Source organism: Miniopterus schreibersii (genome assembly GCF_964146895.1).
Source record: "Miniopterus schreibersii genome assembly, chromosome: 12".
Classification (NCBI taxonomy): domain Eukaryota; kingdom Metazoa; phylum Chordata; class Mammalia; order Chiroptera; family Miniopteridae; genus Miniopterus; species Miniopterus schreibersii.
In genome coordinates, this window is record NC_138112.1 from 33,798,854 (window position 1) to 33,818,487 (window position 19,634).

Here is a 19,634-nt window from a genome sequence, read left to right on the forward strand (position 1 = left end):
CTGAACTCTACCCCTAAGCAGATGCTATTCTCAGTTTCTCTACTCTAAACATCTTGAGCAAATTTTATCCCAGGAATCCAAACAGAGCTTGGAATATGAAAAGACAGTTGCATCACCTCTCTTGGCTCCATAAAAGGTAGTTGTGTCACTTCTCTTAACTAATGATTAGGGTTGAGGTTTAAAATTCACTTAGAATCAACCTCTTCACTAAATCAGAAATATTTCTGTACCTTTTTAAAACCAAAGATTCTATAACCCAACCTAGAGTTCAAGACTTTCTATGTCCACTGATTCTTCATATTTAGAGTACATAATTAGGAGATAGTGGAATGATGATGATGATGATGATGGTAATAATGATAGCTAACATCAATTAAGCACTTACTATATGTCAGGCATTGTTCTAAACACTTTACATGTATTGTTAACTCATGTAATTCTTTCAAAAATTCTATGTAATTGGTAATATTATCTTCATTTTATAGGTGGAGAAACTGAGAGTTTAACTTGTCTAAGGTCACACAGCTATTAAATGTCTCCTTCAACAAGCATATACCATGCTACTGAAATTTACATTATAAGTAGAGTATAAAAATTTTCAAATGTGTTTTATGTCTAACTTTTGCCTTTGATTTATACTAATTGCATACTGCTACCTAATTACTACCAACTTTCATTAAATGGAACAAATAAATTACTTAACAACCTGAGTAGGATTTACATTCAGTTAAGAAAGGAATTTCTAGGAGTTGATGAATTCAATTGGGTTACTGTGGGAAATCTGCAAATTCCCTCATGGTTTAACACAGTCCTACCTAAGATAAGAGGAGTTCCTAAGACCCCAATAACCCTCACAATCTGTTACCATATTATCTCCAAGTTGATGCTAGTTCTGAAACAGAGAGTGGTATAAACAAGAAAGAGAGGCAGGAAACAGCTATAGTTAATTGTCAAAGGGAAAATTCCTAAAAGCTATTTAGCATTTTCTTGGCTAACTCCTATTTTGCTATCATTTTATTAGGCTATCACTAATAAATTTGCTTGGTGAGAGTTTACCACACAAAGTGGTATCTTCACTTACCTGGTGCATTGTTTAAATGGCGGCAGAAATTGTGGAAGATTAATAATTTCAAACACATGACTATATGCTATTGAAAAGACAAAATTTGCAGCGCAAAAGACACAACTGCAACTTTTAAGCTATAAATCTTCCAAATTTCTACTCATGCAAACATGCTCAAACTTTAAGTGATGAAAAATTAAACATCATGTTAGAATTAGGTAAAGAATTCCTATCTGCTTAGTAATGAGGGTGTAAATATGCATTAGTTGCACAAATCATCTAAACTAAATTTTAGAAATTTCTGTAAACATCTTACTCCAGGGCTTCCCTGGCACACCTAAGTTATACTAAAATGGCAAAGGAGGGTGGAAACCTTGCTCCAGCCCCGTTTCTGAGAGATCTAACGTGATACTAATAAAACTACCTTGGCCCTCCCATCCTTTGGTGTGCAGGGCATCAGCAAGAAAACCTCATCCTCACATAGAAACTCACACAGTATTCTATGATGTTGGGCCCACAAAAAAGGGGTTAGGAGAACAATAATTCCAAACTACCACTTTCTTTGAGCTCTAGAGACAATGCTGGCAAGAGTGGCCCAATTAAAAACTATGAAGACCCTTGACATTCCAGGCTTTAATACTACAATATTCTGACATGTTTCAAAACTAAATAAAAGTATCAAACTTAATAAATGGTCTGGTACCAAACAATAAACAAGTGTTATGCTTCAAGCCACAAGCAAGGTTTTTCTTTGATCCCAGACATCCCACTCCTTTTGTTTCTACCTCCTTTGTGCTCAGTCTTCTCAGCTTTCTCTTTACCTTTCAACCACATTCCTTGGGCCTAAGCTGATGTTTTGAGTGGGGGAGGGAAGGGAGAGGAGAAAGGGAATGCAGTCAATTCAGATGCATTCCTCCTCAGCTGGAGTTGCTTTTTTCAGGCTCAGAGTATGACGCCCTCCTATAGATATTCTTGCCCTCCTATAGATATTCTTTGAAACTAGGTTCTATTGCTATCTCTGAGGGAAAGGCAAAGGAGATGGAACAAATGAGGGATCTATGCCTTCCTCACCATTCCCACTCACTGACCTTTGGGCTCAACAAGTAAAGGTGACATCTGAGCAAATTAAACCACAATACAAAATATTAAAACAGGAATATGGAAAGACCTAAGAAGCTTAAAATTATACACTGAAGTAAACTCTTTTCAAAAAATTAAATTCACGTATTAAAGAAATCAGAAAGGAGAGGGGGAAAAAAGGAAACACAGGCAGATAAAAGCCAACTCTCAATTATCCATGCTAATAGATAGAGGAGGGAAAGGGAGAGGTCGAACAGATTAAAGAAACCCACATATTATCTAAAATTACTTTGGCAAATACTTGAAAATTATTCCACCAAACTTTTCCAGGACAACTAATAAGTAGTAAAATAACTAATTAAAATTTTCACCTCCTCTCCCTTCCCACCCTCTGACTAGAGGTACTCCCAAGCAGCAAAATGGCTAAAGGATGGTAGTATTAGGTAGGGGAGAAGGGAAGAGAAGGAAAAGCAAGGGGCAGGGTTAATTTGTAAATGGAATATACGCCCCTGAATAATTGAGAGCTTCAATTTCGAAATAAATACAAGAAAAAGCCTGAAATAATAATAACCTATTTGCATACCTGTAACTTGGTCTTTCACCCAAATATAAGGATAAATTCATTCTTTAAAGGGGAAAAAAGGAAAAGGAGACTAAATAAATGTTATCCTTTAAGTATGACACTGATGCATCAACTTACAACTATTGCCCCACAATACTGTTCCAATGGTTTTAAGGTACTAATTTTATATCTAAGTGCCTCTGAATACAAGCTACTGTTAACAACTTTATTATCTAGCACATTACTTTCCTATTACCAGTTCTCAAATTAGAATCTAGGCTCAGTTATTACTTTTAGAGCATCCCGACTCAAAAGTTTACAGCAAATTAAAGAAGGAACACATTAATATTTTAATGTTTCAACCATGTTGGCCTGACAACTAAATACTTAATATTTCTAATGGAAAATTTCCAAATTTCTACAGTGCATACATATCTACCACTGAAAACTCTCAAAATTCAAATAGCTAAACTTTCAAACTATGCAGTTAAAAAGATAGCACCTCATTTTATAGGTTAAGTAAAATGAGGAACAGTGAACCACAACATGAAGCTAACGGATTTTCAGGGTCAATTAATTTAAATGTACTACTTATCACATTATGAAAATGCACTGAATTTTTTCCTTTAGTCTTATCTCACATTAAAACAAAAATAAAAAACAAATTAATTATACTATATTTTATGAAATGGTCCTATCATCTTGCATTGACATTTAAGGGATAATTTCTGTTCCTTTCTCTTCTTTAGGAGGCACTGTCTCCAAAAATACTCTACTGCCGTTAGTCCTCCACCACCCTCCACTCCATCTGCCAAATAGTTAAAATAGTCCAAAAACTATTTAATAAGAATCCTTTATGACTATATTTTGTTTGCTTTTTAAAAATATACTGGATTCATATTCCTTAAAAGCAGAACATATATTTTACAATCTTTCTGTGAGTCTCAAAACTTGTGAAATATTAGAGTCAGTTATAAAAAAATTTATAATGCCTACTTATAAAGCAATATACATATCAAATACCATTACAAAGAACCTCTAAGGGAATGTCAAATTTGGGGAGCACATTACTTTGTTACTGAACTTTGCTTTAAGTGACTCATCTATTAAATTCTAGGGGACTTTAACCTGAGCACTTAGAGCTTGCCTAACCAAATGCAAAAACTTAACCAACTGAACAAACAGTTAATACCATTATGGTCAGGATCCCTGAGTATAGCTGTATTACTATTAAAAGACTCAGGGATCTGCTACACAATAGGAAGACTATTTCAAAACTATATTATACTGTGTCATAAGAAATCAGGGGTGGTATGACTAATGGCTTACTTATGTGCAATTGTTGTTAACCGTTCATCGTTTACTGCTCTCCGAACTTCAGCACGGTGGCGTTCTGTTGAGATGCTATGGAAAAAAATAGCCATTATAGAACTCTGTCAAGCAGGCAGCTCTTTTCTATACTTTTACTAATGTTTAAGCCAACATTCTGCTTGGGGGGAGGCAAAGTTGATTCATGAAAAGATACAGATGGGGCCTAACATATACCTTCAAATGCTTTATTTAATTAAATTCATAGAAAAGGATTCATACTGATTCTGTGTAACTGCAGAAAGAATTAGCTACAAATCTGAAACCACAAATTCAGCTTGATATCAAGTCATTACCTCCAAAATGTCAGACCACGTTCAAGATTAGCAGAGGTTCCTATAATCTAAATATGCAAACAGCCACTGAATGGCCCTTAATCACTCAAGAGAAAGTCTTCTGAAGTCCTTTCTAAAGCTCAAGAGTCTATAATTTTATGTTCACTGAATATAATAAAGAAATGAAAGTGACAAGATAATCTGTTTCTGGTGACTATAAGCTAATGAAACTTAACACCAGGATATTACTCCTTTATTACCCCACATTTCAGCTGTGTGTGTTCTACAGTATATCATGTTACCACTATGGTAAAAATGTGCTTATATTAATCCTGATTAAAGCTAATACTAAACAATTGAAAAAAAGCTACACCATTCCATTCATAAATACTCAATAAAATAAATACCACTCTTCAAATTGTAGTCTTTAGTGCATTAGCTAAATCTATACCATGGACTAAAATAAAATTTAAGAGGCTAGAAAGCAGAATTTATGAGTAAATATAAACAACAAACAAAAAATATAAACTGTTAAAGATGAAGACAATAAGATTGAGGGTTTGGCTTAAAAATGTTCCCATATTAATGTTAATTAACTATAGGAAAAGCCTCTTCCCTATTTTCACTTTAAAAAGTTGTTTTTAAATATAGAAAGGAAACTTCAGTTAAAACAGAACATTTTCTGAGAAATCTCATGATATTAGAATGGATTAATCAAAATATCAAAGAACCCCTTCCACAAGAATTTTTTAATGGATTCAAGTGCCACTCTAATGGGAAGCTGAAGGGATAATCTATCCTTAAGGCTATGACTATATAATTACCACCCATTTCTATAAATTAAGACAACTTCCTAGCATCTCCTTCTTCCCCTCAAAAAATGTGACTAGGCCACTCTGTATCTTCACATCTAGTTGCTACCAGCTCTTCTTTCCTCTACCCATGTCAAAAATACCTCCCTTTCCCAGCTGGCCCAAGCCTAAAATAACCTGCCTTAAACCCTTTCTGATTATATTACAGAATAAACGGTAAATTGCAGAATTCTCTGTAACAAAGCACACAATTGGGATGGGATCTTTAAGCACCAATAACCTGAAGACCTGCCTTCAATTTGAGTGTGAGAAGTACTGAAACCTCTCAAAATGAAAATTCTATAGAGTCATGTCTCACAAACTTTTATGATAATTTACCTAAGAACTTTTGAGAGTTCTCCAAGAAGATCTTTCTTTTCCTTGGTGAGATCCCCCTGTGCCCGAAGTGCACTGATAACTCCAGCATATGCCTCCAATTCTAGAAGAAGAAAATTATTTTATCAAGAAAAGCCTTCAATATTTTAATACTGTGGCTACATATAATGAAACTTCAGGGCAAGAAACCTAGAAATCAATAAAATATCAATATACAAATACATTTTTTAAATTCCTCTCAAAAATGTTATCTAATAACATAGATTAAAATGTGGCTTTTATAATTTTATATCACTTTCTTGTTATTACCTCAAGAAGTCATGTATTTAAAATATGGAGGTAGAAAAATCTAATGGTAAATATTTTGTCTCACACATTATCACTAAAGGACATTTAACTCAAATGCTACCAACAACTAGAAACAGACTCTACATGATATAATAAGGCCGATAAAAAGAAGTTTGTAGCATTACTGAAAGGCACCTTCACCTTTAATCCTTGAAATAATTCCTTAGGCTTGCTTAAGAATTCAAACTGTATTCCACATACCTCCTCAGTAGTTAAGAGTACTGTGAGTATTGTGCAGTTGAAAAACTACCGGAACAAAAGTCAAGTGCCCAGATTCTGGCTCCAGCACCACCACTTACTAGTTCTATGACCTTGGACAAGTCCTTTCTCATCTCTGAGCCTCAGTTTCTTTATCTAGAAGAGGCTCTGAAGGTACCTTCCAGATCTAAGAGTTTCTCCAGCTATAAAAACCACCATCAAAATGATTAAGGCAAATTAGGAAACATGAATTACTCTTACAGCAACCAGGACTTAATATACTGAACCCTAATGCCAGAAAGTTTCATTTCACTACCTTTCCACAGCAACAACCATTATAAAATAAAACTGTCAATCCCTAGTACTGGTTAAAATATAAAACCAAAAAGTCCTCAATGCCCAGCCAGCATGGTTCAGTGGCTGAGCATCAACCCAGGAATCAGGAGATCATGGTTCAATTCCTGGTCAGGGCAGATGCCCAGGTTGTGGGCTCTATCCCAATAGGCGGTGTGCAGGAGGCAGCCGATCAATGACTCTCATCATTGATGTTTCTATCTCTCTCTCCCTCTCCCTTCCTCTCTCTGAAATAATTTTTTTAAAACCCTATTTTTTTTAAAAGTCCTCAATGGTTCCCAATGAACCATGCCTGCCTTCCAGTGCACTCATCTACTACCTTTGTATATAGTCCCCTCCCACGCTGACTTGCTTTCATCCATAAAATATCAGCATAAGTGATGCAAACAGGTAAACACTTGCACACAGGGTCTACCTCTCTTGGAACCCTGAAATCACCAAGCTGTGAAAAAGCCCAGAATGAAAGGCGACATGGAGAGAGAAGCCCAGTCATCTCAGGTGAGCCCAGTCAACCAGCTAAGCTACCAACAGCTAAATGAGGGAGCTCAGGCAAGACCAGCCAATCACAGATTCTTGAGAAATAATAACTGTTGCTTTAAATCATTAATACTATGAGACAGGTATATCTAAGTAAAACAAAATGGTGGAAAATAAGTGTCCAGACTGCAGTTATCTTCTTACTAAATTCAATTTGCTACCAGTATTTTCCACTAGCCAATGCCTGACACACAAGACAATGTTAGCCAAATAATGAAAGCAAGAATACCTGCATCCCAAGTACTACATTAATAATAAACTAATAGCTCCATTCAGTTCGTATTATTCACAGTTCTGTCAGGGAAAAAAAAAAAAGCTTTATATGGAAAGGTGAGCTGACTGTATTAAATAGAAATCTCTGGTCCAAATGAATTATCCCAGCTGTAAACATCCTACATCTCCAATCTGTGCTGGACACTAGGTCGAAGTTTCACGAGAATCTCTCTGGAAGGACAAAGCTCTGCTACTCTGGAATAGTGAAAGAAAATACTCAGCTCCAGAAAACATATATTTTACCTATTATCAGGACCCAAAGTAGAGTTCAGAAAGACTTGGAATAACCAACTAAGAAATCACTGCACTCTAAATGTTTATGCCCCACTTAAATATTTTGAAATATTTTATTTGACAAATCAGTATTGAGTCCTACTGTATATACCAGACAGTATGCTAAATACTGCCCTCAAGGAGTTAACTCTAGAATAAAGCTACAGTGAAGCAAGTCATGGGGCAATTATGATACAGTTTACAATACAGTGGTAAAGGCACAGAGGAGAAACACATCATCTAGTCTGGAAACATAAGCTTTAATCAGAAAGAGACCCATGCTCCAGGCAAGCAGGGGGAAAAAAGGCAAATGTGCAAAATAGAGAATAAAAGAGCAGATAATGTTTCAAACAGACATCAAACTTCCAGTAACAGTCAGTGACTATTTTGAGAGTTTTATACTAGGGGAAGTAAAAATATGTCTGTACTTAGATAGTCACTAATTCAAACCAAACTACTAGTTGAACATTACTACTACAAGGTACCATGGAGAATATTTACAAAAACAAATCAAAGTCCCTATCCTCAAGGGGATTAAAATCCAACAAGGGACACATGGAAGGGAATAGAGGATAAAAATGGAAAAGTAGTTTGGTACCAGAGTAAGAAAAGCCTCCAATTCCAGTCTAAAAAGGTAGGACACAGTAATTGAATGTGGAAGGAATGCCAGAAAAAAAGGAATCAGATTTTGCAATTTATAAGATATTTAGGAGAATATCAATATCCTAAGAAATGGAGAAGTCAGAGAGAGAAAAGTGATTGAGGAAAAAGAAAAAGAAGTTGACTTTTGGCCTTTGGAATTTATGGTGATCAAGACACTATTTCAAAAAAAGTAAAATTAACTAAAGAAATGTGACAGATTTTTTTTTAATCTATTGATTTCAGAGAGAGGAAGGGAGAGGGAGAGAGGGATAGAAACATCAATGATGAGAGTCATTATTGATCAGCTGTCTCCTGCACACCCCTGACTGGGGATCAAGCGGGCAACCCCAGAATGTGCCCTAACCAGGAATGGAACCACAATCTCCTGGATCCTAGGTCGATGCTCAACCACTGAGCCAGGCCCAACAGGGCATGACAAAGATTTTTGACACTGCAAGTCTCACTCCAAGTCTAATTAAAAAGTCATGCACAAGCCCTGGCTGGTATGGTTAGAGCATCAGCCTGTGCACCAAAGGGTTGCAGGTTCAATTCCTGGTCAAGGGCATGTACCTGGGTTTCAGGCTCATTCTGGCCCCAGTCAGGGCTGGTGCTGGAGGCAATCGAGCTATGTGTCTCTCTCACATCGATGTTTCTCTCTCTCTCCCCCCACTCCTCCCTCTCTTCCACTCTATCTAAAAGTAATGAGAAAATATCCTTGTGTGAGGATTAAAAAAAAAAAAAGTCATGCACAAATATAAGAGGTGGCAACCTCACACAATACTGGGACTCAGAACAGTTATCATAGCTACACAATCAAAGGCACTTCCTCTCCTTCTCCAGAAATTCACTCATTGCAAAGAACTTTTAATAGCTTCCCAACCTTCTTCACATTTGCTGATTTCCATTTTGATGGGTATCCTCAGATCCTGACAAAAATCAATTTCTGATATTAATTTTGATGCCATTCTATTATAGTGTTAACTTTAATGACACATAAGTATAATGAAATAGTAAACACATGCAAAAACCACAGAAAACAAAAAATTTACCAAATTTTTATAAAATCCTCAACCCATTCCATTTAAACAAATCAGCCATTCAATTTTACTAGAGTCCACAAAGCCCCATTAGAGTTACAGCTCAAGAATCCTCATTCACACACACACACACACACACACACACACACAATAGGGGAAAGGCAGGATAAAAGAAAGGAAGCATTTAACCATCTCTGGTATGTTCAATACACCATAAAAAAATTCTCTATCCCAGTTTCTTTATATTTAAGTAAAATCTAAATGTTTAGCATCTTACCTTACAATTATTTATAATTATTTTTAAAAGGACAAAGCTAATTCTTAAAATATTTTAAGCTAATTCTTAAATACAGTACCTTCTCTAAACTTAGAACCTGGAGCTAGTATTTGAAGGAAAGGTTGCATTATTATGATAATCAGCTGATGGGTGGGGAGCAAGTCTCTGCAAATCACCATCAAGGCTCACCTCAGAAGTGAAGGGTCACTGAAGATGACATTACCCAGTAGGAAGGCTGTTTTCTTTTGTATAGGGCAGCTCTCCAGTAGCATTACCCACACAGCTCTGACTAAAATCAAGGACAAATTTAGACTTAAAGGTTACCATTTTTATATTTAAACATAATGTCTTGATTCACGGCCCCAAAAGCCCGGAAACCTTAATCAATCTACTGTAGTTGTGATCTGTTCCTCTTAATTATTTCAGCTATGAAATAATAACAAGCCCAACTTCACAGTTGGTAGCTAGCAAGTTATAGCAACTGCATTTAAGTGTGTAGAAAACCATCCTCAAATTAGTACTAAGTTTGGATCTAAGGTTAAAGAGGAAAAAAGATAAAGAAATGATTGACCACAAACAAAAACAAAAAACAACTCTCTAGTTGTGCTAAAATACAATGCTAAGTAGTTCAAAATAGAGAATTCCTCATAGCGGCATAAAGGGAAATATAGACAGCCAAAGTTATTAACAGGCAGGGCAAAAGCAGCTATGACCAGATTGATAGGTAGAAATTCCCAACAAACATTTATTTTGAAAAGATTTATCTGCAAAAAAATAAATTAATGTCTAAAAGCAACTGCTTTAAAATACTATATACTCAGATGTCAGGCACTATGATAGGTCCTTTTTATATACAATTAATCTACATAACAAACTTATGCAGCAGATATTATTATCCTTCCTTTACAAGTGTTGATATTACCCTTGATCATGTGGATCATTAATAACAAAACCAAGACCCCAGGCCCATCTGAATTCAAGGTCTACATTTCCCCTTCAAAATCACAGATATCTAATAATTCATTTCTACTGCCAAAACATTTAACGTTCTTGTCAAATACTTTTTCATTTATTGAGCACCTACTATGTGCTTGCCTGAGACAACAGTGGTAAATGAGACAACAAGGTCCTTCTTCAACCTTATAGTCTAAAGCAGCATTTCTCAACCAAGGATCCTCATCTAAACCACAGAAATACAGAAAATGATTTGAGTGACTCTTTTTCTCAATCTTCCCACAACTAATACCATTCTAGATGCATGAGAAGTTAGTTCATTATATACAACAGATACCTTAGCATTAATTCCCTAAATGCTAGTTAAGAAAGGCTGCTCTAAAGGAAAAGAAATACTATATAATTCATTACAACCACAAAGGGTGTTTTATTACTAATAGTAAAATATAATTTAGGAAAGTCAGCATAGCTTACATTAACTTACAATTCAGAAACAATATGTAATTCACACATACATTCATGAAGGTTAAAAGTATGCTAAAGTGAGACAGGAATCATATTCCCTGGGTTGAAACCCTGACTCCAGGACATACTATCAGCATTACCTTGGGTTCTAAGCTTCAGTTTTGTCATCTGTAAAATGGGGACAAAAAAAGGAAAATACCTACTTTTTTGGTTTGAGGATTAAATGAGAATGTAAAGAACTCAGAATAGCCCAGTAACCCTCAAGAATTCTCGGTTGCTATGATTATTGTTATGATTCATGCACCTACTATGTACAAAGCACTATGGTAGGAACTGGAGAAATAACAATGAGTAAGAGGAGAACAATACCTCTAAAGAATTTCTAACACAGCAAGAAATATGCCATCCATGCAAACAGCCATGATGCAAACAAAAAGAGAAAAGTATCATACAGGCATAAAACACAGAAAATGAAAAGCATACCCAATTTTCGAAGAATCCTTTTGCATTCATCCCTGCTGAGATCCAAAAGGGTTGGCCACACAACAGGCATTGCTGCTTCTTTTTGGTAGCCCCAAAGAGCTTGTCTTCTCTACCAAAACAAAAAATCAAATTACCAAAGTACATTCAAAAGGCCACTCACCTTGAAATCCACAGGCTAAGAAGTAATACCAACAATAAGAATATCTCACAATCCTATTTCACCACACTTTCCAACTTCTGACAAATGAATAACTAAACCACCATTTGGAAGCATACTATTCCAGCCCATGACTTGAAAGAGCACGGGCTATAGAGTCAGACACCTCTAGATTTAGTTCCAGGTTTCATCTTACTGGTTGTGTGATCCTGGGAAAAATGGCCTGAACACATCTATCTCTAAAGCAGAGGTATCATTATCACCCAGTTTGTTATGAGGATTAGAGAACTGTGTATGTGAAGTTCTTATCATTGTGGCCGGTACATTGTTTAACAAACAGGCACTACTACCTGTGTAACCTTGGAAAAGTTACTTGACTTCTGTTGGCTTTTTCACTTATGAGTTACATGAGATAAAATACGTAAAAGCTCCTATGGAACTTAATAAAGAACTTTCTCCTCAATCCTAACAATGAAAGATGATGAATGCACACCCTGTAGTCTTTAAGCCAAAAGTTTAGATGCCAGGAACTTACCTGGTAACGAGAATTCCCTAATCTGGAGGATAAAAAGACAACAGTGCTGGGCACTTGCACAATACCTGCTTAGCACATAGTGGACCCACTGTAAATGTTTTTTAAATAGATAAATGAATGACTGAGAAGAGTAAAATAAATGAGTGAATGAACGAGTGAGTGACCTCACTATCTGGTCTAGGAGTCAGGCACCGAACCCTAAGAACTGCTTAGGCGCTGGGGCTGCTAACTCCCAACTCCTCATCAGGAGTTGAGTCCCCCTCCCCCTACTTCCCATAGTCCTCTCAGCGAAGAACCAACCCAGAGCAAGGAGAAGCGTACTGCGCGCCCCAGCCGGCAGGATGACATAAAGAAAAGGGGTGGGGAGGAGGAAGAAGGGGCAGAGCCAAAGGAATCCGCTCCCTCCACAAGCCAGTCCCCGCCTCCCGACAGGATTTTGGAGGCGCCGGCGACCGCCGGAATCAAGCACCACGTCACGGCATCTCGACGCGTCCCCGCCAGCGGACCCCACCGCGGGGCCACATCGCACTGGAAACCTGGGCAGCCAGTTGCCGGAGCCTGATCCCGGAACCGGGATCCCGTATAATCCTTCCCCGACTCATGTGTCAAGGAGACAAGCCCGCCCCGCCCCCTCCCCAAACGCGCACTCGCGCAGCACCACAACAAGAGCAGCCAGCCCACCCTCCTCACCGTTGCCCGGTTGGCGCCGACCCTAATATCAAGCCCACGACCCAAGCCCTTCGGGGCCCGTAGCCAGTGTCAAGGGCCCCGGTCAACATCAGCGCTTCGCTCCCTCCTCTACGGAGTGGACAACGAAGAGAGAGGAGGCGCGTGGACAGCCAGGCAGATGACCAAGACTCACCGAGAGGCTCCCTGGGCTGGACCCCCGGAATTCCAGCACGAGGCCTGCTAGAGTCCCCCTCAACCCACCTCGGGAGCCCAACGATCCCGTTAGGAGACAACGGAGGATGGGGCTGGGCGCCCCAAGCCGGGCTCTGAATGCTTGGACCAGCGCTCCTCCTGCCTGGCTAATCTGCCACCTCTTCCCAGCACCCTGTCTGCGAGTCACCCACCTGCCCGGCCTTTCGGGGCTCATCTAAAAGGCTCCTCCGCCAAGACTAGGGGACACCAGGAATTGGGTTTGTTTGCGGTGCCTCAGAAGGGGCAAGATGGCGACAGGTATGAGGGCGCAGGCGCAGCTGCGCGCTGCCAGTCGGGAAATGTAGTTCGCCTTTCCCGCCCTTGGGAGAACAGACAGCAGAAGGCCGCCTTTCTCCCTTTCCTTCTTTTCCTCCGCGTTTTGAAAAGAAACGAGAGACATCGCGAGGGGAGCTGGGAGTTGTGGTCCAACCCAAACTCTCCTTTCGCCTTCGGTCCTCCGTCGCACGCGCAAGGAAGACTGGGATTGTAGTTTCTTTGGCTTCTTCATCCCCCTCCACTCCAGCTTCGCGCGCCTCGCCTCCGGCTGCCACCTCTCAACCAATCAGCTGCGCTCTCTACTACGTGTGGCGTCACACGTAGCGGTCAAAATGGCGTCGGTACCTGGAGCTGAAGGTTTTTCGCGACCTTTATTTTAAGTGAGGTTAGGGACGGTAGGAGAACAGCTCTGTCCCCGAAGTGACACGGAGTCTTAGGATCAGGTTCAAGGGAGTCATGGGAGCAATTCTCAGCGGCTGTTAACATCCCCCCCAGATGCATCTCGGAGAGAGAGTCTGCGCTACGAGCACCGATGTAGTGGACATCACAGTTGGCTTGTGCCTGATGTGGGGGTTGCGAAGTTGCGGAGAAGGGGGACCCGAGCGTCCTCGAATTAGGGTTTCTCCACATGTGAAGTGGGAATGATAGTGCTATCTCGTGCTCTGTCAAAGGCAAGAAGGAGAAGGGATTTATTTGAGTCCCTATGACGTGTTAGGTTCACCCCGTTAGCCTTTGTTCTTACAGTTGTGTGAAGAAGGTATTGTCCGTTTTACAGATGAGAAAAGGGGACAAATATATAGTTACTCGCTGCCATAAAATCGAAGCCAGTGCCTGCTATTGAAGATTCAGTCAAAGGTTGTGATTGCCCTCACTCTTAAGTTTTGTACTTTTGGAAATAGGAACTGGTAAAAATGCTCAAATCAAAATGGTTTTTAATATGCTTTCTGATATTAACAAAATTTCCTTGAAAAAAAAAGTGGGGTCCGTACTACCCTGTGGGGATGTTGTGTGATACACAACGTAGAAAAAAGTTATTTGTAAATTGTGGACCACTGTACAAACGTGTGAGACAGTTCATGTTCTTGAATAGTGCTGTAGGTGAGAAAGAAAAAATAACAGCATTTAAATTTCCTACTATTTGCCCATTAGCCAAAATACTCTCCAGGGCAATTACTCCTGTAAAACTAAAGTCTGCCCCTTCAGAAAGTCATGAAATGGGGCAAGTAATGGCAAGCTCTCCCTCCTTTCTTCTGATCTTCCAATGCATTCTCTTCCATCTATTACCCCCTAAATTGAGGCACCACCTGTTCTCAGTCCAATTTCTTAAGAACTCTTGGAAAGATAGTAAATGAAACCTTAATAGGATATTTTGTAGTTTAACATACATTCTTTGAATTGAGCCTCACAGCATGTCAGTGAGGCAGGCATAATTACTATGAATAAGAAAAACACATATTCAAGAACTCACCCAATTTCACAAAGCTCAGAATTGAAGGGAGCTGGGCTTTATAACCCCAGGTCTTCTGACTGTCTAGTGTCTTCCTCTACAACAAATGTCAAGATGACAGGTAGTGGAGTAGAAATGGAAAGACAAGCTGCTTATGAAACCAACCCTGACCATAATAAGGAGCATATGAGTCAGGAATTAGTATAGCTTTTGTGCTTACTAGGTGCCAGTACTGTTCTAAGCATTTCACATATTAATTCACTTAGTCCTTAAAACAACTTAATTAGGTAGAAACTATTTGAAGGAGGAAATTGAAGCATAGGAAGGAGATTAAATACCTTGCCTAAAGTCACACATTATAAGTAAATGGTAAAGCCAGGATTTAAACTTAAGCAGCTTGACTCCAGAATCTGCTCTAGACCAGTGGTTCTCAAGCTTTAATGTTCAATAAGAACCATTTGAGGATCTTGTTAAAATGCAAATTTCGATTGAGTAGGTCTGGGTAGGGCTTAGGATCCTATATTTCTAAGCTTTCAAGTGATGCTCTGGCATCAACTACCTCTTGTTCTGGCCACCATGGCCAGAAGAATATACCTAAGGAACTAACAGTAAAGGTAGAACAAGATCCCTACTGTACAGGACAAGGCCTGACAAGCTAGCCCAGCAATCACCGCCGCCGCCCCGCCCCCCACCCCCGAGTTCCCATAGAAAGAACAAACCAGTCTCACTCCAACCAAGCATAACCCCATTACTCATTGTAAGACATTGTGTTTAAATAGTTCCTTTTGTGTTGCTAAAGATCCCCCCTTGTTTCCTGTACCAAAAGCTGACAGCCTGACAAATTATTGGAAACCCCTTTACTGCAGTGCCTTTGTGGTTACTGAGTATAAAGTGAGAGAAGAACTGAGGGTCAGTGCTGCAGTTCGGCTCTTACATGGGTGAGATGCCACAACTGAAGCCGCTGGCCAGCTAATAAAGGCTCCAAAATTCAAACACAAACTCTGGTGGTCGTCTGTCACGGGTCACCCCAGAACACTCTACTACATATCTTCCCTTTCCTCCTAGCCCATATTTGTCTTCTGTAGCCAGAATCTGCCTTCCCCATGCTGCCTCTGACTGCTTCATATTCCCCAAATTAAATTCTCTTCTTTAGGTATCAAACTTAAACTTCATCCTCAAGAAGCTAATCCTTTCCCTACCTTTCCTTCAAGGATGAGACAGGCATTCCCATCTCTGCTCCCATACCACTTACTACACATCTGTTACAGAACTCAAAACATTGAGTTATGGTCGTTTGAAAATTGTCCTGACTAAACAATGAGGTCCTGAGAGAGAGAGACCAAATCTGTGCATACTAGTGCCCAGCACAGAAGAATAATAGCTAATACTTATCCAGGGCTTTCTCTACTCTAGATGCTATTACATACATTAACTTGTTCCATCTCCACCAAACCTTATGAGATATAGTATTATCCCCATTTTATGGCTAAAGAAACAGAGAGGTTAAGTAGTTTGCCCAAGGTAACAAGCTAGTAAATAGCAGAGCCATGACTGCAAGTGAAGGCACTTTGACTTCAGGAAATGTGTGGTAAATAAAATGAGAGCCATCCTCCACTTCCAAAGAAGAAAAACTAAGACATCCTACTAGACATAACTACTCTAGTCTGGGAAAACGTACTGGAGTATAATACCTGTCTCAAACACTATTACTCTATTGACTAAGCAGTTTTCTTGAAACAGACTCCAAGATGCGTGCCATTCACCGTTCTAATTTTGTAGTGCCATATTAGACAAGGTAGATTCCACTGTTGTCATGAAAATGTTAACCTTCTATAGTATTATACAGGTAGGCAAATTGAAATGGATAAGACCTTAGAGATTTATTTTCTAAATGAAAAAAACTAGTTCCAAAGAAGTTGAATGAGTTAACCAAAATCATACAGGAATTTCATGGCAGGCCTGGGACGAAAAACCAGCCTTTAAGTTACAGGCTTCTGCTCATTCCACTGTACCACACTGCTCTTAGGTTCTTACCTTCAGAAAGTTTTACCACACTGGTTTAGCCAAGGAGCCATGGTGTGTACTAAAAATGGGAATAGAAAGACCAAAAAAAAATATTAAAAACCCAAGTAGAATATTAAATAAATAGACCAAAATGAGTAGACTTGGGGGTCAGAAAAGAAAGAAGGAAAGTAAACGGGACAACTGGCAATTACACATCCAGTCTCAATGGAGGATCAGAAGTGTTAGAACAGCCCTAGCCGGTTGGGCTCAGTGGTTAGAGCGTCGGCCTGCAGACTGAAGGGTCCCAGGTTCGATTCCAGCCAAGGGCGCATACTTCAGTTGCAGGCTCGATCCCGGCCCTGGTCGGTGCTCGAGCGGGAGGCAACCAATCGATGTGTCTCTCTCACATCGATGTTTCTCTCTCCCTTCTGCTCTCTCTGAAAAGCAATGGAAAAAATATTCTTGGGTGAGGATTAAAAAAATAAAAATAAGCGCTAGAACAGCTTCAGGAAAGAGGTGAAAGATCTGGCCACTGCCTTTACTCCTTTCCCTCGCTGTTGTCAAATTCTGTAGTCTCTGCTTCCTAAACAGCTGACCCATTGTTTCAGTGGGCTGATGATGAGGCCTCATCACCTCTGTGAAATGGACCTTTTCACCAACCCTTTTCTTTCAAAGGAATCTCTCTGCACTCCTTGCCCAGTGCATCCGCCATACTGTCAGTGCTGTCAGGGTGAGCTTTTAATTATAGAATTAAAAGCTCACCCTGTCAGTCCCCTGTATAAAACTTTCCAGTGGCTCCCAGTTGCCAACAGAGTAAAGTTCCAGCTTTTTTACAGGCAAACCCATGCCAATGCAAAGAAACTTCCTTATACATCTAACCTTTTCCTAGAGCACTGCTGTCACCTCTCTCTTGTCTAAAATGTGACATTTAACTTAAGTTCACTGCTTCCCTTGAAGCCCTTTCAAATAAAGTTCTTCCTTCTTCCCCCATCTTCAATATATTGAGCAAGAAGTAAAGGCTGGCATTCTCCTAGCATGTCACTACAACTTCCAGACCAGCTACCCCTGCACTGAGGCTTTCATCATCAAGCCATGCAAACTCTGTTTCAGCCTCATTCCATCACTCTAGGGATGAAGGGATCTTAGGAAGAAAATTTTTTAACAGTCTGCTGTCATCAGCTTAGGTTCCCCCATTTTCCACTCTGCCTTTGTACTCACAAAAGAGGTGTAAAAACCTTTCCCCAACACTGACATTCGAGCACCTACTTATGTGACTATATGCTGTACTTTGTTCTCCAGAACTATTCCACCTCTAAAACCGGTAACCAAGGTATTCCACATTCTAAACAAAACTTTCTTTTATTCCAGATTTCTCACTCCTTTACCCTCACCAAACCTGCTCTTCAACTTCAGTGAAATCTGCAATTTACAGTTTCAGTTCCAAGTCTGTTCCCTCAACTCTGTCTTCCCCTGTGTTGGCTTCACTCTCAGGTTCCATGTGTTGGCTCCCAGCAATTCTAGGCTTGTATCATGCTTCCTGCTCATAGCCTCAGCAGAAAAGAGCAATGCCATCTCTTCCAACAGGCTTATCAAAAGTCTGCCTGCTCTGTTGCTGTTGGTTCCTTCTGGATCACATACCCACCCCTGCACTGTGGCCAGGGGAATATGATGCCCTGATTTGCCAGGCCTGACCACATGCTACTCTCTGGAAAAGGGGGAAGGGATATAGATAAGTCATTTATTCCCAAAGCACGTGCAGTGGGTGTGAGGTTGGGCTTGGTTTTCCTTAAGAAAGCATACTGTTTATCAGAGGAAGGTGAAAGAATGCTGTACAGCAAAGTCACAGATGCTTATGAAAATAAACCATGGCAATGTGTGATGAATCATAAAAATGTTCATACCCCTCAATTCAGGATTCCCATTTGTGGGAATAGTCCAAAATATGGGGAAAGCTATATTTATAGAGATTTTAATTTCAATGCTATCAAAAATTGCAACCTAATTATTTTATAATAGAAGACTATTTACATATCCCACATATCTACTCATTATGTAGTCGTTTAAATTAAGAATTACAAATACTTAACATCAAGGAATATGCTTATGATATGTGGAAAAAAGCATATACATATAAATATAAAAAAAAATAATGGAAGAAACATGCCAAAACAATAACATATTACAATGATAGAACTATGGGTGATTCTTTTTCCTTTATTTTACAAGTTTTCTTTTAGATATTTATATTATTGTTATTTTATATAACTCCTTAGTCTCTTATTAAGAATACCACAATCTCCTAGGTATGGAGTAGAGCCAAAGAAAGAAGCTGCTGTATCAGTTGATTAATGATTCTGGCTAAGGTAATAGAAACTCAGAGATACACAGTTTAACCTCCCATTTACAGAAGAGGTATCTGAGATCCAGAGAGGTGAAGTAACTTGTACAAAGTCACACAGGAACCAGGGGGCAGGTCCGATTTTTAGGCTAACATTGCCTATACTGACTTAATCATCAATTAAGATTTGGATTTTTGTGAGATTGTTTGATTTCCTTGAGAACACTTCCTCAAGTTCAGGTTGATAGTCCATTACTAATTCAAATCAAAGCAGCTATTATTGCTTTTTTTGGGAAAGTGATATTTTTAAAAGAATATTAAAAGCTAATATCATGGCTCTTTAGGTTCTTCCTTTTCACACATCCTTCTTTGTAAGCAACTCAGTGAATAAAGGCAGAGGAAGCCCAAATCTGGCTAAATTAAATAGACCAAAGTAAAGTCTCTTTATTTCTTCTGGGTATCCTTCCCCTCATTCATTCAGTGATGACTGTCAGGCCCCGTGACAGGCGCTGAATATAGGAAGATGAATAAAGTACAACCATTATCCTCCTGGAGCTCACAGTTGAATGGAGAAGCTAGA

The 19,634-nt window shown here is 39.3% G+C and overlaps 1 protein-coding gene across 18 annotated transcripts in view; it reads right to left on the reverse strand.

The window, feature by feature from the left end:
* Positions 1–15,263, reverse strand: part of EMSY (EMSY transcriptional repressor, BRCA2 interacting) — a 95,483-nt gene extending 80,220 nt beyond the window's left edge. For 4 of the 18 annotated variants that reach the window (XM_081155148.1, XM_081155143.1, XM_081155138.1 and 1 more), the window contains exons 1-5: positions 13,142–15,263; positions 11,377–11,485; positions 5,539–5,638; positions 4,035–4,109; positions 2,727–2,768 (exon numbers count right to left, since the gene is read on the reverse strand). In XM_081155148.1, the coding sequence (XP_081011274.1) occupies positions 2,727–2,768; positions 4,035–4,109; positions 5,539–5,638; positions 11,377–11,446 (287 nt within the window). In that variant the 5' untranslated portion in view covers positions 11,447–11,485; positions 13,142–15,263. The other 14 variants (XM_081155133.1, XM_081155139.1, XM_081155149.1 and 11 more) reach the window with 6 other exon arrangements.
* Positions 15,264–19,634: the final 4,371 nt, after the last annotated feature.